Consider the following 17,784-nt stretch of genomic DNA (forward strand, 5'->3'; position numbering starts at 1 on the left):
GTAAATATACTTCTATATCTGTATAGACATATAGGTAAAGATAAGCAGACGTATTCGACTTTTAATACAGAAAATGTAAATGCCACTGATGTACTTATGACATTAAGTGTTATAAAATGCTACTATAATGAAGACACAGATACTGTTTCATTTTATGGCTTTAATTGCATGTGCATATTGTAATTTATGCACTGAATGGGTTACAAATAATAATGCTTTATTTTAAAAAAACCTGTATGTGGATATAAAAGATATAATATGAATGCATTCCGTTTTCCCTTCAAAATTGTGTGGACGTAGGTGGGTTTCATCATTTGTTTAATGTCCAAGATTACATATAAAATACAATACTCTTTTTAAATCAGAAATCTCATTTGTTCAATGTAGCAATTTGACCCATTAAAAAAGGCACCTATCAAACGTTTATTTCTGAAAGACATTTATAATTATAGAACTAGTAGCATTATTCTAAGATATTATTATATTTGCTTTGTTGAATTCCTTTCCTGGAGTTTTAACTGAACAGATTATTTCCTGTTTTAAATGTATAATTTCAAGAAAATGCATTAGAATAATTTGTGCTTTCACAAAATATTTAATAGAGAGAAAGGGCTATAACCCTCCAATACATAACATTTTTTGGAAAAGCATACGTTGCATTGCTCAGAACAGGTCCAAACTGCGTAAGTCAAATAAAATACTTACTGAGGAGAATAGCAGGATAAATCCCTTCAACACTTCAGAGGTAAAATATTTTGAGGTATGATTGTTCATATACAGTATTTATTGATATGGTTCGGACTTAGATATGTAAACAACCATTGCTAACACAATCATAATAGGTAATAAAATAATACTGAAAAGTAATTTAAATCCCTCATTTACAAAAATCGACTAAAAAAGCAAATAATCTGTACAGCATTATAAGTGTGGGAAACTGTGTAGGCACATGATGTGTGTGGTAGAGTACAAACTCTTTGGTGCATAGTAGGTGTAGCTGCTGGAAGTTAAACAGCATTAAAATTGTGTGCTATGTCAGCTAATATTTGAAGGCCATCAATCTATTACTGCCGCTGTATCATTCCTCTTTTGTGAGGTTCTACAAAATATCCCTTTTTCAGAATGTAACAAAAAAACAAGTAGGATTTAACTTGATCCCCGGGCTTTCGATTTACGATGTTGAGGAGAATTATTCTTGACCGCCACATTTTCTAAACTAAAAGATTGCATAACATTACATGTCATTTAGCAGACGCTATTATCCAAAGCGACTTACAATAAGTGCATTTCAACCATAGAGATACAAACTCAGAAGAACAAGCAACAAGAAAGCATGTAAGATTGTATTCATCTTAAATAATTGCAATTGACATGGACTGTCAGTGAACTGAGAGCGATATCTCTAATGAATCTTTATTTTACTTCTTCAATGTTTGTTTGATGTCAAAAAAATAATAAGAGCATATCATGGAACACGGTGTATACATTATACACAGCAGAGGCCTTTTTTACAAGGCATGAATACAATGAAGTAAAACATAAATATATATCTTCATACATATAAATGACAAATCTTTTTTTATTTTGTATGTTGTAGCCAATTGGAAATGCCTTTTGCCACTGAAGCAGTTGTTGATGACTTGTGCCCCCTTAAAAGTGAGGATCAGCAGTCAATAAACACTGCATAAAACATTAAATAACATGTGTTTTTCAAAAAGTTTGAATAACATGGAAGTCAATTGATCTTAAAGTAATAAATAAGCACCAAAAGGTTTAGACTGATGGGCCTAGTAGTATACTGGATCATCCTTGGACAGACATACACACACTCAAACACACGAGTACGCCTAGCGGAAATAATAAAGGTGATTGATATGCATGAATATGCAGATGATACGCTGGTTTATATAATATTCCAACCGAATGATTCAATTAATTTGCCAATATGAGCTTTTCATTTAACCCTTCAAGAATCCATGATCAGCCTAAATAGAATATATTTATATAAAGTCAATGTATCCTGCTTTGTTCATTGCACAAAGGTGATTGTGCAGTGTTGGTCTCATGTCGGACTAGCCCCAAATTATACATTTTGTGAAGCGCTCATATTCTATGGTCTGTCTTATGTAAAATAATGTAATGTATATACACAAATCAGCAAAAATAACAATATATACATGCATCCAGTTTTGGACAGGAAGGTCTCTCATTCCATCTCTCTGCAGAGCTTGTGTTCCATGCAGTTATTTACGTATCTGGATTCTAGAGTCTATTAAATATAAATGAATGTTATTCATTGTTATACATAGATCTGCGACTCAAGACACGTACATTTTTTGAAAATGAGTTTCTGCTAAATGCTCTGGAGACACTGAAGGCTGTGGCTGATTTACATTTAATAGGCTCTGAATGGAGGTGAGGGAACCTGTGAGGGAGAATAGAAAATGTTTAGGGAGGAGAAACATAATCTAAAAAAAGGAAAATGTACAGTTTTAAAACTTTAATGTACTTACTGACACATTACTTAAGAGTCGCACCTGTTGTGATCCACCATGCGTCCTAGCCTGACACCCAGCTGTGTGTGGTGGTCTTCACCCTCTGAGGAAACCCATGAGGCCCAGTGGGCTCAAAGTTAAAGTCCAGTGCGCCGCCATCCATGAGGGTGTCATGCAGCACGGTCTCCATGTCACATTCAAACCTCTCAATGGACACGTTGTCCAGGTCACTGGGCAACCGCTCCGGGTGATGACTGTTTGGGTGAATCAAGCTGAGTTCCCTGTAAACGTTGTTGCCGCCGTAGCTTGCCGAAACAACATTATTGTGAAGTGGGTGTCCACGGGGCAACTGCACGCATGTCCTCAGGCTCGCCATTCGAGGAGGGGCACCTGGCAGACTAGCCAGGCAAGTCAGGGGGATCATGTTGCAGCCATTCAAATCTTGTGAGGTTGAAGGACCTTGGCTATGCATATCTTGTGGATTTACATGAGGAACTAAGTGACTTTGGGGAGGACTCATCATTTTTACTCCATTATGGCCCGCCATGTGGTTTGGGTGGCTGTAATTGGGCATTTGACAACCTCCCCTCCCCAGCTGAGAGACCTGTGTTCCCCTACTGGCCACCCCATCCGAGGTCAGCAGCTCCTTGAGGAGGCCAGCAGGACAAATATACTGGTTCTCATAAGCTCTAAAGCCCGACTTAGTCTCTGGAAACGTCTGCATGGGAGAGGGGGACAGGGGGTTAATCCTCAGCTGGTTGTACATGCACTTACGGTAGTCCTTCTGAGGGTGCGGGGTCAAGCCAGTGGAGCTGTAGGGGCTACTCTGAAGCATGGCAGCATTTGATGGATGTGAGGTGTCAGAGCTTGGCTGCGTTTTAGGAGACAGCACACTCAGGTTATCCAGCAGACTATCCATGACACTCTCTGAGCCATGTTGACCCATGGACCCAGCCACCTCGGACAGGCTGGGCAGCGTGGTGGTTATCTTGCTCCCAGCTGCTCCGGGATAAATCATGTGGCCGTCCGGCTCCCCTAGGTCATCCTGCTCGGAGGGAAAAGGCGAATGGCAGCCACTCAGGGTGCTGGCGTCAGAGCTGGTGCGCGTTCTAAAGGAGCTCCAGGCTTCAAAGTCCTCATTGCTGTGGGAGTTTGGGCTTCCCAGCCAGTTAGAGTACTGGGAACTAGGACTGCCTGCTCCTCTCTCAGCTGCTTCCTGTAGAGACATCTAAAGACAGAAAAACATTAACGTTTACAACGGCTGCAGTAAGAAATTACCAGTGTGCTATGAACTGAAATCAAAGTGTACAACATTTCGGGGAATGTGCTTATTTGCTCGCTCACTAAAGTTAGATGAGAACATCAACACCACTTGAATATCTGAATTTACAACCGCCATTAGATGTTGGATTAGCTTATAACACTAGGATATCCTGGCTGGCCAGTAGCCAAGGTGACAACGTGGCTGCTGTGACTCTTAAATGACTGTATTCTCTGATGTGACAAACTCTTCTTTTAACATAAAGAAATATGGGGAAGCTACATGCAGATTGACTTTATGACTAAGCAAGTGTGGTGTTGCTATAATCAATAAAAAAGGAGACTTTACCTTTTTCTTTGTGGCCCTTCCTCTGCTCTTGGTGAACTTACTGTTGTTGTCCATGGAAGCAGCTCTGCGTCGAGGTGACTTCCCGCTCTTTCCGCCCTCTGGGTTCAGCATCCACCAGGAGCTCTTTCCCGTTCCCTCGTTTTGTATGCGCACAAAGCGGCTGTGCAGGGAGAGGTTGTGTCTGATGGAGTTCTGGTTGGGAAACAAGTGGAGCATTTGTCAGTTACCTGTGGGCTGAAGCTAGAAACATCAAAGTATCCACAACAATGTGTATTTTCTGAGGGTGATTTTGGATGAACAGGAAGTGTGCGTATGTCCATATCCTCCGTCAGCTATATTATGTCAACAGAGCCTTTTCTAATCCCTCTTCACGCTCTCCAGCAATAAACATTAGTGACTTTGGCATGAGGGTGCCAGGGATGGATGGGACATGTGGTGTTATTTATTTTTCACTAAATTAAATGATGTGCAAGACAGAAGTCTGTTCATTTGAACTGTTTATATTATTTGGCTCATCTCTGTGCACATGATACTGATATTTAGTATAATCACATCTTTCCTGTGATTTAAAAAAAATGACATGTAATGTAAATGACATGTAATGTAACATGTTCGATCTGCACAGCAGATTATTTTTTACTGAAAAAAAACTTAAATAAGACAGGCTGTGTAACTTTGGGTTTAACCAACTTTTATATGAGGTAATATTTGTCAACACGTATTCACCTAAAGCCTCAGTTTTTCCATTTTTAAAGTGATATAAATAAATACATATACAAATCTTGTAGCTGCATAACCCAGACTAAAACCTAATGGACTAATTGAATAATTAATAATTGTATAAACAGAACTGAAGAAGCTTAAATATATTGTGAATATTGTTTTGGCTGACTGAAGTTCGACTTCAAACTTTACATCACCTCGTGGAGCCCAAACCTCAGAGCGCAGGCAGCTGGCTGTGCATAAAATGTGACATTTTCGAATGTCGAACGATGGGGGAGGTTACAGGGTTCAAAGTGAGGATGGGGAGGGTGACAGAGCGAGATGTTTTTGCCCACAGAGCTGGGGTCAATGAGTTCACTGTGGATTGAAGTCGAGCTCTTCAGCCTGCGTCGACAGAGTCCCGATAACAGGTTGGATGGAGCAGGAACAGAGAGAGGAGGCGAAGCATCAGATGTGACGCACTGCCGGGTCGGACTGTATGCACCCCCCCCGCCCCCCCACACCCCCAACAACCCCCCTGTGAACCAGACGACTCCTCCCTTCTCCTCCCCTGACTTTTGAAATAAGGCTTCCTGCATCCTGCACATGCAGACTTGAGATCAATGCATCGTCTCAAAATGCAATGCCCAATCTGAATGTTCCTCTAATTTATGACCTTTTCTATGACCCTTTTTCTCTTTTAACATGATTTCAATCTGTAACAGGAAGACAGGAAATGAGTCATTAGCGGAGGACCTGAGATTTAAACTGTGTGCTCTACAGACTCTGTCTGCGATCCGACCTTATATTCCACCAACCAAAACGACACGTCTTGCTCACGCACAGTTGATATCACTAGTGATAGCCTCTGATTAGCGGCCACAATAGATCGTGGAATGCATGGCTGGGCCGAGAGGTAATCCTCGTTGGAGACAGACATCACCTTGGCCCAAAAGAGAACAAAATACAACTGAACTGGATGTTGCTGATGTGAATTTTGGCCCATTAAGAAATCTACATGCTCTCTATTGACCTTTTTTGGCACCCAGGGGAGTTTCCAGGCACCGATTACGTAGGCCTCGAAATGACTCTACATGTATCGAGTAATTTGAGCAGACATACAACACAAGATTTTTCACAAGCTAAGATGCATTATAGTCCAATTCAAAATATGTAATTATAATGCTAATTTGCCATTAGACACTCTTGAGTTGAGAAAGCAGTTATAGGCAGTTGTGTCTCTACAGACGGAGTCTGAGGCCACCTGCTGCTACCGAGCCCCGACCCAATGCAGCACTCACTGTGATGGAAACGGCCATCGTGCAACACTTCAAATGCACCCAATGGTCTCTAAATCATCTGTGATCAACGGAATCGAGACGAGCTGCTGCAGCATGAAGCTCCTCCTCCTCCTGGACTTCAAAAACAATCCAAATTGACACAGCTGCTGTTCCTAGCGCAGTGAAGCGCGAGGCCCGCAGTAACGGTCGCAGGATAAGAAAACAAGTCCAGGCCACTTGCGGGGGACAGGTGCAGTGCAGTGAAAGTGGTCCCAACGCTTTACATACAGTACAGCGGCAGACACAACCACAGACGGGAGAGAGGATCTCCCCGGAGACCCACCGCTGGAGACCAGCTGCTACTCAAGTCAGTAACGCCGTGTTGTGTCAACGATGAGGCCCGATGCAGAGTTAGTGACGAAGAACTTGAGAATAAGAGAATTACTTTACATTCACGTGTATGTAGCAGCGTGATTGAATTGAAACTATGTAACTGGATGCGACATCATTATTTTTACCCTTTATCACAGCTTTTGGGGACCTCCGTGATGGGTGCAACTGGCCTCAGTGCATTGTTTTAGTGGTGAAACAATTTCCCATAAATCGACATCACATTAACATTAACAGGAAGTATGCTAATCTCTCTGTGTTTAATGAGCCGACATATATATCAACTATAACATTCTGCTTGAGAATACTGCAGCCATATCTCCAAATATTTGCTAAAGAAAAAAAATCATCAGGTGACTATTAATCACTGCTGTTATGTTGAATAACTGCTGACCTATTACTGCCTCCTCTAAGCAGTCAGGTTGTGTAAATAAGAGAATAAGAGAGCAAAGAGATTTCAGTAAAAGGACAAGCCACTTCCTGACAGTGTCTTCCTGTGCACCCCTCCCCCTTTACTCCTCTGACCCGGGAAGTTAAAAAAAGGAGATTTAAGTTACACGGCAGTTAAAAGGCGCGCACTGGCTGCAGAAGGAGAAGAGGCCTCCAGCACAGTGTGGATGACCATGTCGCCTCTTCACGGAATCCTGAGTGAGGAACGTCTGCAATGGCTTCAAAGTGCCACTATGAAACGGAACGGGGGGGCTTTGGGTGACACACGGGCGATTGAGAATGACAGGAAAAGTGAAACGTCCTCGCGTGACGACTGATTAAAAAACAAAACACAGTCAGACTTATAATTCATACAAACTAAGCTGATTACAGTGGTACACATACTTTGCACTTTGCAGGGCGAAAAGGCCGACTGTTCTTCTTACATGATTTGACACTAATCTCAGCCACAGCTGACCCCGTTTCTTTTTCTTCACACCCTATTAATTCGCCTTCCTCAGGAATCATGTCCTTCATATTTAGCACAATGGATTCATGGCCGTGTCCTTTCTGTGATCATAATAAAGAGGGGTAATATTACGCCGCGCAGAACTCAAGGACAATGCAGAACTCCACATGCCACGGATTCCCCAGGCTCAAACACGTGTAGACAGCAAACCGTACGCAGTCAGCTGACTGCTCCCCTGCTTCCCTCAAGCTACGCTCGCTCCTTTTTGAAAAGCCCCAACCCCTAGCCTCACTATGTATTAACATTTGCAAAAGTAATTAGAAACTAAACACAAAGAAAAGCTGAAACTTTAGAGGACGTCATGGGCTTTTAAGTATTTGGTGTAGGTAAAACTAACTTTTGAATGGCTGTACATCATTCATCCATCCGATGGTGGAGTAACCAACAAAACAACATTTCCATTTCTAGAGCCACACGACCAATGCATTTCATCATACATTAGGAGCCCAACCACACAACCAGAAGGCTACTGATGTTTAGCATAGGGGCCCTTAAATCATGTTGTAAGACAAGTGTCCACATTACATGTGTGCAGCACTACAAACCAATGGCTGGCACACCTTAGAACCTCTACGTCCGTTAAACTCAGGAGCGCCACTTCCTGTTCCATCATTAAAGGTCACAGGTCACTGAGAAAAAACATGTCCCTGCAGATAGATGGTGAAGTATCTTTGTGTGCTACACACTGCCACTCATGGACCAGCAAAATCCCTGGGGAACCCGTTCTAACGGTTGGCAGGGGGGGGGGGGGGGGGGGGGGGGCTGCTCTTGTGGTAATGGCATTATGTTGAACACACAAAGTGTAGAGGAAAAAAAAAAATCTCTGTGACATGAGGGAGACAGGAAGCCATAGCTGCAGCAGCAGCAGCAGCAGCAGCGTCAGCCTTGTCCTGCCCTCCACCCACCTTCAGTTTTCTAGGTGGAGCTGTATCATCACCGAGGTTCAAACGCAACGCCCTCCACCCACCATGAGGTCTGTGGCTTATCTCTATCCGTCACGACAGTCAGGGAACCTCATGTGGATCCCAAAGTCAACACCTGGGCCAGAGGTTGACACCAAACACAACAATAAGCAGGCTGAATATTTATTTAAGCATGTGGCAGGGACGGTGAAATGGAATAAAATGACTTCACGTTAAATTAGACGCACGGTTACTGTCCTCCTATTGGTTCCTCCTCTTTTTCCAGCCCGGACCCTCGTGTTTTGCGAGGCCGGGATGTTAACACATGGCACTGTTTTCCATTCACTCCGCAGGAAATGCATCATAGTTCATTGTGAGGGGGCCGTCGTGTTTTTTTAACAGGAAAGTGTAAAAATAACTGTAAGCCGGTGGTTCCAAGGCTCAGCCATGCCAACATTTAGGAATGCAGAGGTTGAAGTGGTGATGTGTTGATTTAAAATCAAAGATAAACAGGCCTCTGCTATTGTTATTGAGGCATTTGCTGCTTCTGTGAATGTCACACGAGAAGAAAAAAAAAAAAAAAACCTTCCCTCAAACCCTTTTAAGTACAATGCTTAAAAGGTAACACCAAAAATATCAAATAAACATCTGGGGCACTACAGAATGCCGTAACAGCCACTGGTATTTTGGGCCGTCGGTGGAACAAAAAACTTTGAATTAAAACAAAGTGAGTAAGAAAGGGCCATTATTTACAGATATTGATGTCTAAAAGGACACCCTATGAGAAGCTTTGGTTCGCTCCGTCAGCAGAAGGCCTGAAAGAGGGAAGAGAAGGAAGCGCATGGATGAAGGGCAGAAATCCCTTTCTCCGAGCCGCGGCATCCGCTGAGGAAACTCTAGAAGACAGGGACACAAAGATATGAGCGCACAGCTCAGGAATGGAGGATGTTTGACGTTGTTCCCAGCATTCCCTTCTCCAAAGCCCCTTCCCCTCCGACACACTCCCCAACACTGATTGAACTGTTTGTGTCGTCTCCTGTTATTGTCGGGGGGGGGGGGGGGCAGTGGAAGCCATATTTGATTGAGGTTCACAAAGGCATTTCTCTACTTTAAAATGACGTCTCGAGAGAATACAGGGGTTACGCACCGCAAAAGATTTTTGCATTTTGTTTGGTGCATTTCTCTGTCTGCCACCCCCCCCCCCCACCCCCCACCCGCCCAAACAAACTTTGAATCCTTCATGGCTGAGTAACTGCCGCACCCGGCGGGACAATATTAACACCCGGATTAGCCTGTTTGCACAGGCGTCAGGCTACTGCTTTTCCCTTGTGCTAAATATTTCCAACATGGTTCCAGGCCAGAAAACGCAGCTCTGAAAACTCCCAGGACTTTCATCCCCGCACATGGAAGAGATGCATCGACCTTGAGTCAGCATTTCTTGTGGTTGTTCCTGGATAAAAGTATTATATCTGGAAGAGTATATATTATATTATTAGTATATATTGTAAATTGTGTCATAATCTCAGTCAAATCATCTTAGAGCCCTCAATATTAGTTTAATCTTCCTTATTTTTAACTGTCTGATCACATTGCAACCAGCAAGGTCTCTTTAGGGATATTCGGCTGATGGTAATTGACAGAAATCAGTGGTTTGGGATGTGGGTAAAATCTAAAAAATGGATTCCAGTTTGACCATTCAATTCAATATTTGTAGTTGTCCTATTGTGACATGATACGTGCCTATATATTTCCTATAATAAGACAGTATTCAGCAGATTATAAAGGGCCCGTTTTTATACTGCTGTGTTGAGGATTTTATTTTAGAGACCAAGATGTTGTCATTTTTAAACAGAATTGCAGGGGGAAATGAATTTGCCATACTGATACGGGGAGGGAAAAAAACAGCTCGTGTTGAACTTTACCGTTTTTTCCCACTTTGGTAAAAAGTGTCCTATGTAACCAGACACAAATGAAGATCACCGGCCTTTCACCTGCTGCTAATGCATTGATTCAAACCTTATTCTTTGTTGGTGTTTCTATTTTTTTTTGGTTGGCTAAAGGAGTCCACGTTAACCATCACCCCATCTCAAGTTCCCCCTTTCCAAACCTGACCCCGTTACGCGCGCCAGCGTGCAGGACACTCACCTTCCAGCCCGCGGAGCTGTTACTGTCTCCTTTATCCTTGAAGTAGGGCACGTTCTTCACCATCCAGTCGTATATCTGCGACAGCGTCAGCCTCTTCTCGGGTGAGCTGTCTATCGCCTTGGTGATCAAGTCGGCGTACGACATGTTCCCCCAGGCGTTACGACGGGACGAGCTGCTCTTCCTCTGGCCGGAGCTGCCCAGCGGTGCGACACCCGGTGGAGGCACCTGTTGCTGAGGCGGCCCGGGGAACTGCTGCTGCTGCTGCTGCTGCAGGGGCTGATGGAGGTGGTGGTGGTGCCGGCGGTGGTGGTGATGATGCGGGTGCAGACAGTTTCCATCCTTGCACTGGAAATCACTGCATGGCAGAGGAGGTTTCTGCTCTGCAGACTCTTCGTAGTCCTCCTCTAACAAGCCGAGGTTGCTGGTGAACTCGGGGTTTCCTCCCGGCTCCGGCTGTGCCGGCGGAGCCGGGGACGAAGTGCCGGAGCCGGCCGGATCGTTGAGCTCGGGCCGGGGCAGCGGCCAGGTGCAGGACCGCGGGCGGGAGAGAGGCTCGAATTCGGGGTCAATTTCGACCGGCTGCGGAGTCGGTACCTCGGCCATGTCAGTGTGGCTTTCACTGTTACACAGGTCACTCACATACAAAATAAAATAATAACGATGACTGAATCAACAGGTAAAACAAAAAAAAGTTGCACACCGGATTCCGGTTTCAGGCTAGACTTGACTATAACGAGATGTTTATACAGTTATAATTATATTGTTCAAGGTCTGAAGTTCAGACCATCCTGCATCGAATGGTAGCAACTCTCAAGTCTGCCACTATGTCAATAATGACAATCGTTCCGAGTCTGATGCGGCTTTCAAAGACCAATGACAGGATCCGCCATGTAAGTTATACAACTCGACGTTGCATTCAATGTCAAAATTGTGTCGTTATTTTTTATCTTTATCTTTAAAAAATCATAAATTCAGAATGTATGTGCAACGTATATTCTTTAGAATAGTTTCATTCTCAGAATCGAGTAGAATTGTCAGTCAGTCATAAGTTAAATGAGACACACTGCCATGCTGTGCAGTCGGTAGTGAAAATACAGTATGCATCCTTGTTATGACATGTTGTTTAAAACGTGTACTCCAAGTGATCACTAATTGTAGCTGCTTTTCAGATACACTGTTAAATCATCATCGACAATTCTTGTATTATATACCTGGACAATTTGAGGAACCCTAAATACAACCACAGCGCAACATGCCGAGTCCCACTGATGCAGAGGTCTTCAACAGTGGGTCCGCGGCCCCTAGTGGATCAGCAGAGGTACTGCAGGGGGTCACAAAGTTTTTAGTAGATTAGTGATTTTTCTGTCTTTAAATTCACATTAACATACATTGACATATTGTGAAGACTGCATAAATGGAAGCAGAAGATGTAATCTTTCAGGAATATGATAGGCCATCCCTAAATTTGAAAAGCTTGTATAGTCCCTGCTCAATTTAGGGGACTTGGGCCTCAAAAACGTTGAAGACCTGCTTTAGTGTTTAGAGAACTGCATTGTGCCCACCTGATTACAGGGAGTTATTTCCCATGTTAACGCATTATGCCACATCCTAAGGACGTTTTTCTGCATTAATGACATGATGTGTTTTCCCAGGATGCGCGCAGATTGTAAATCAAAAGTTTTGATTTTGGGGTCATACAAAAAAAATTCAATTGATGATACCAGTGTGATCATTCTAGTAAACAGCTATTATTTTAAAGATGACATAGCTTCATCGTCTCACATGTTACTAGATATAGACTTTCAAGGAGAAAAGACTGTTTTTGTGATTCACTAGGTTTTGAATCTGATCTGCACACTAATCATGCTTCATAAACAGCCCTAAATAAAAATTGGCCTGTTTGGGCTTCCTGTTCCCAACCTCCTGACACAAACCACCGTAACTGAAGACACAAATCCTGTCCTGATGTAAAAGAAAAAATAGTTCTCAGTCTGCATGACTGAAATCGGCACAGATCAAAACATATAATCTGTGTGAGCCAGGTTCCATGGCGATGCACCCTGGCAGCACACAGGCAGAAGGAGGTTACTCCGTCCAGAGCCACACCCTGCTGGGTTAGAAGCGGGAGTCCGCTCACTGGATCCTGAGGCCCTGCATCCGGTATCATCTGCCACGGAAATATACGTTGAGTCGCCCGGCCTACACCAGACGACCACAGAAGTAAGAGGAGAAACGCTTGATGGCCGCTGACCAGACGTGAAGAACTCATCGGGGATGAATGCTTTAACGGGCAGGACAAACACAGTCCTCCTGCTGGGGGCAGAGGCAGCATTAGCACGGTGCACTCAAGTACACTATTTTCATAATATGTTCCTGGGCAGATACTGAACTTTTAGGAGACTCCTAAATGTATCAATTTAAGCTTTTGGGTTCTGGTGACTGGTCAGAAAGACTGATAGGCAGCCTCAAACCGAATATCTACGCTCTGACTCACCCGAGGCCTCTACCACGCCACGCATCCGATCCTGTTGCCGTGGTAAAACAGTGAGTTGTGAATGGCGGGGAAGCAGGGGTCTTCAAAAAGCAGGCCGCTCTACAAGCACTGCCACTTCAGAGCTTCCCGTCAAAGGCCTTTACTGAAGTGAACATTCTGCAACCTTGAAACAACCCGGAAGGAGCGGACTTCAACATCTCGTATCACACACATGGTTATGCAACATAAACGCTGCCTTTCATCACACAATACTGGTTTCTATACAAAAAGGTGGCCAACTTACCTCCTTACGCTCACTCACTGGAGAACACACTCAAACACACACACAGCAGGCTGACAGCTTTTTGCACCTCAACAGTGGAAGATCTATTGCCTTGAGCCCAGCCTGGATTCACTGAAGTCAAAATGATGCATCTGTCAGTTCACTGATATCCTCAAGGGCCTAATTATCACTGCTATGCATTCATGGAGCCATGTACTCATTGATCAGCTCCGGACCAGCAGGGCTGGTGGGTCGGTGTGAGGACAAACTGAGGGATAATCAATACAAAAGCATTTGATAATCCCAAAATCTACTACCGTTTAACCTATATTTTTTTGTTTTACAATAGTGCTTCTCCAGCAATGTTCTAATCAATATTGAGAGTACAGCACAATATGTGTTGCAATAGAATTGTTGCCGACATAGCAACCGGTATCAAGTTATAGATTCATCAGTCCTCAATGAACCTCATCCTATAATATAATAATAATGTGTTTGCTGTTTTATATTACTGCTCTGATTTAAAGAATTCATGGATCAAAGAGGAAAGAAACATCCCTTCACCTGACCCCAACTCTCCACTTAGTCGACGTCTCGCAGCTTGCGTCCCCTCGGAAGGAGGGCCAAGACGTCACACGGCAATCAATGAAATCTAATATAAGCGGGTGCTTTGATTCGGAAAAGAAGCTAGTGTTTAACCACAGAGAGATGATCGTGATGTAAGACTTCGAGCTCACCTACTTGTAGGCAGGTGACTTTGATCCCACGCGACAGGAAGGACGAACGGCTTAGTCATTGTCTGAAAGTGGCCAAAGTTAGATGCGCATTAAGCAGCCAACATTAACATAAGTTACGTTTCAAGTCAAAGCTATTAAAAGGAAGCTAAATATTGGACTTCCATTTGCAGAAATGGAAAGAAAACCCCTCCAATTATGGCTTATTACCAGCAATTGGAAACTTAGCCAACAAGCACCATATGAATCTAAAGGCTAGCTTTATTTGTGTTGTTTACAGTATTGCTGAACTTTAATCATATAGAACGACGTTACATGTATTGAACTTCTTCATTTAAAATGTTTTGGGGCTTTTGACGTTAGCTAACATTAGCTAAGTAAACTGGCTACAGGTAACGTTAGCTTGTTTGCATGATTCGGTCTCCCAGCCAGAAAAACTAACTTGGATGTGGTTTAGTCAGGTACCATAAACTTAAATGTACATAGTTGGCAACTCCCTGGCCTGGTAAATGTACAGACATTTTAGTCAGTCTGCACTGACATTGGATTATGCAAATATATGAACAAATGAAATAAGCAACAAAAAACAGAGAGTCCTGTACTTTCGTTGTTTTATATTAGCACAGTACTTTGTACAAACCCCTTTAAAGCAACATTTTAACAATTGTTCTGTAGTCTGAACAACAGAGACAGTACATACTGTCCAGCAGTACAGCAGTACAAACTTGATGCCAGTCATCCCTCACGGGCCTCCTGGTGTTAAGAAATCCAACCCGTATGAGTGAAAATGATCACAAATGCAGGACGTAGTTTAATTAGTCCACCCTCAACAAACGTTGAAAATGTATGCTAATTGTCCTAAACTCATTTGAGGTAAACGTCCGCCTCCTTGAGGACTTCTTCTTTCTCTTGGAAGTAGTCTCGGAACCAGGAAATGTGTTCCTTCTTCTGTTGGACTGTGAGGAATGGGTTTCCGGAAAGGCCGGCCACCACCAGCTCCATGAAGTGACGTACTGGTCCCTGCCGAGGAAAACCCTCCTCCAAGTGCTTCTCTAAGAAGATATGCTCATGGAACGGCACACTGGCTTCCTCCTCAAGGCCTAAAACAGAGCACGAAGACTCAGTCAGGGTGTCATTTGGCTCTACTCTGTACATTTAGCTTGAATAAAGCACTCACTACTCACCAACTTCATTGTTGATTGGATATTCCCACATTTTCCCTTCTTTGGTCCACTGGATCATTTCCTCAAGTCCGTTGCGGGGTAATTGGTTCGTCAACAGGGACAACTGATTAGCAAAGTCCATGTCCCATAGAGTTGGCCGCGCTGAAAATATGACGCAGCATTATGGGCAAATGTCCTGAGCTTTTGTAATGTCACATTAAAACAGCTCCCGCCTCCTTAACAACTCATGACATTAGGCATTAAGGAAGGTGAAATTCCCAGTGCAACAATTTCTAAAAGCGAAAAAAGTAAATTTACAAATATTGCCATGAATGAAAAAACTCCTTATTACCAACTGTTGATTCAACTCCATCTTCATCAGAAGCGGGAGAGAAGATGTTAAGTCTTCTCCCCGAGAACAAGTTTATCCTAAAAATTGAAAGGCATTAAATTCATGGTCCATCTCAATACATTTATAAGTAAAAAAAGGAAGAAAGTATTTACCTCCTCCGAATCCCGTCCAGCTCAGCGGTGACTCCTCGGTCATGTGTGTATCCTTGCCCGTCGTCATCAAACCGGATCTGATTAGATGGCCGGGTTTTCTGTCGGTTGGGATTCTTTCCTACTTTCATGTTAGCGATTATGCCTCTACGAAAATATAAACATTTATTACATGTAAACATAATGTTTTCCATTATACAGAATGAAAAAGTAGATAAAACATCATAGCCTCATTTAAATATTCGGACACATACCCGAGGTGGTTCATGTCCCCTTTCTTCTGGGCCTCAGTGATGGTCTCGTGGTCCCTCAGCTGCCGGAGCAGCTCAGACTCTGCTTGGCTGCGGTCAGCCATAGTGGAGGCAGCCGCAGACGCAGCTGCAACCAGTTCAGGGTCCAGTGCCTCTCTGAAAAAAATCGCATTGGACGAAGAGAGACTCACCAAGATTAGGTCGCAAAGTAAGTAACGGGTGTTTAGGCACAAGAAACGGGTAGAATACAGTAGAATAATAGAATATGTGGCAGCAGTGACCGCGTGCCATCTAATCATGTTTAGACAAAGTCAGAACCTCGTAATGTTGTGATATAACACAACATAAAAACTCGTAAAAAAGCTGCACTTTAGCAAGGCAATGCAACCCGATGAGTAACTTCAAACTCTCTCACCTCAGTAATGAAGCCTCCTCTGTGGCCTTCTGAAACATACTGATAGTGCTCTCCATAGCTGCTGGCTTTGACTTGGGTGTAGACTCATAACTTGACTTAACTACCATGTTTTTGAGCTTCCTCTTATTAGTTACGTCTACCTTCATGGCCCCAAGAAGGTCGAGGAGACTCTCTTTCCCACTCTTAGCTGGTTTAGCCATCACTTGTTTGGGCGTTGCCATGACAGGCTTGATTTTAACATCCATCTGCGGCTGTGTGGTACTTTCATCACTGGTCTTTATCACCACCGGCGGCTCCTCCTCCCGATGTTCAACCACCTTGATAATGTTGCTGTCCTCTTCAGCTTTCGGTGTAACCACAGTTGAAACTTCTGCTGGCTCACCGTCTTCATTTGTTTTCTCAACTTGATTAGAATTGGTGCCATCGTTTTTCTTGTCACAGAGTCTGACTGAGCTTGTGCTGAGGGCTTTCACTCCACCTCCATTGGCAACCCTATGTATAAAGAGAAAATCAGTGTTTATAGTTTAAAAGGGGGGAAGGGATCCTAGAAACTTGAATGATGATAATAACACTACTATTACAAAATTAAATAAAAAACGCCACAATAACTAGTTTTATGGGACGGCAACACTTTCTTAAAATTACACTACGCAATGATAATAAGACAGTAAACAGGCGTCATGCCAATATCAACAACAAACATGTCATTGTTTGGCTCTCTCATGACTATCAATCTGCATAAAAGCAATAGTGTGTGAGCTGGTACATGTTGGAAAGGAAACAATAGAATTTACATGAATAGTAACTGTCTGTAAGTGAGATGTTAATTGATCCTGTCACAAGGAAGCCGCTCGAACGATCTACTGATATACGTTTGGTTTTGATCTACAGGGGTTCAAGAAAATGTCAGTGTGCCACAAAATAAGAGCAGTTTCAGAAAGGTAATAGTGAACGCTAGCCATCGCCAGGTTCTAAGAAAATAACACATGTTTGAGCTAGCCTGAATGTTGTTTTCCTAATACACACAAAAAACAAATTTGCTACACCCAAATAGCAGCCCAAAAAAGGGCAAAGGTTAATTCGTAGCATTGTGCTTGGTATGTCCCGTAGACTCACACCAAAACTCACCTTAAAAGAGGAGCTGCAGAGTTGTCACATTTAGGTAGCAACACACACGACTCAAATGCACCGGCTGAAGAAGTTCGAGCCGTACATACTGTTCGCAATAAAAATCTATACATGATTACTTCTGTGATGCCCTTCCACGATCCTGAGGTTCGGCTCCGGTGCTACATCATAAGGTCACCCACCAAAACGCTAGAGTGGCATTGGTTCCGGACACCGTAATTCTTACATACATGATGCAAAGTTTACTTTCCATAGAGGATGCATGCAATTAAGTTATATTTCCAAATGAGTGATTTATGGAATTATTTTTGCCGGTCAAAACACACATTCCGTTATTGGCTTTAGCTCAGATACC

At 43.2% G+C, this 17,784-nt stretch overlaps 2 protein-coding genes across 3 annotated transcripts; both read right to left on the reverse strand.

Annotated features, from left to right (window-relative positions):
- Nucleotides 1-158: 158 nt before the first annotated feature.
- On the reverse strand, nt 159-11,363 carry LOC119215831 (forkhead box protein O1-A-like). Of its 2 annotated transcripts, none has more exons than XM_037468287.2 (4): nt 10,482-11,363; nt 4,105-4,296; nt 2,538-3,723; nt 159-2,425 (listed from the first exon to the last, which is right to left on the reverse strand). In XM_037468287.2, the coding sequence occupies exons 1-3, from the start codon at nt 11,082-11,084 to the stop codon at nt 2,560-2,562; spliced, it is 1,959 nt and encodes a 652-aa protein (XP_037324184.2). In that variant the 5' UTR covers nt 11,085-11,363; the 3' UTR covers nt 159-2,425; nt 2,538-2,559. The 2 variants fall into 2 exon arrangements, with proteins under 2 accessions (XP_037324184.2, XP_037324183.2); XM_037468286.2 differs by having other exon boundaries at nt 2,514-3,723.
- Nucleotides 11,364-14,565: 3,202 nt separating this feature from the next.
- mrps31 (mitochondrial ribosomal protein S31) lies at nt 14,566-17,656 on the reverse strand. The gene is made up of 7 exons (XM_037467740.2): nt 17,430-17,656; nt 16,302-16,793; nt 15,890-16,042; nt 15,639-15,782; nt 15,487-15,563; nt 15,156-15,296; nt 14,566-15,071 (listed from the first exon to the last, which is right to left on the reverse strand). The coding sequence occupies exons 1-7, from the start codon at nt 17,540-17,542 to the stop codon at nt 14,836-14,838; spliced, it is 1,356 nt and encodes a 451-aa protein (XP_037323637.2). The 5' UTR covers nt 17,543-17,656; the 3' UTR covers nt 14,566-14,835.
- Between the last annotated feature and the right edge of the window lie 128 nt (nt 17,657-17,784).

Source organism: Pungitius pungitius, chromosome 16 (assembly GCF_949316345.1).
Source record: "Pungitius pungitius chromosome 16, fPunPun2.1, whole genome shotgun sequence".
Taxonomy (NCBI): Eukaryota; Metazoa; Chordata; class Actinopteri; order Perciformes; family Gasterosteidae; genus Pungitius; species Pungitius pungitius.

Bases quoted from the DNA above. Each gene is read 5' to 3' on its own strand.
- LOC119215831 (XM_037468287.2), bottom strand. From the start codon at position 11,084: ATGGCCGAGGTACCGACTCCGCAGCCGGTCGAAATTGACCCCGAATTC. The intron at 4,297-10,481 runs GTGAGTGTCCTG...TTTCCCAACCAG, and splicing joins ACAGCTCCGCGGGCTGGAAG to AACTCCATCAGACACAACCT. The intron at 3,724-4,104 runs GTAAAGTCTCCT...TTCTGTCTTTAG, and splicing joins GAAGGGCCACAAAGAAAAAG to ATGTCTCTACAGGAAGCAGC.
- mrps31 (XM_037467740.2), bottom strand. From the start codon at position 17,542: ATGTATAGATTTTTATTGCGAACAGTATGTACGGCTCGAACTTCTTCA. The intron at 15,783-15,889 runs GTATGTGTCCGA...ATATTTTCGTAG, and splicing joins GGGGACATGAACCACCTCGG to AGGCATAATCGCTAACATGA. The intron at 15,564-15,638 runs GTAAATACTTTC...TTCAATTTTTAG, and splicing joins CTGGACGGGATTCGGAGGAG to GATAAACTTGTTCTCGGGGA.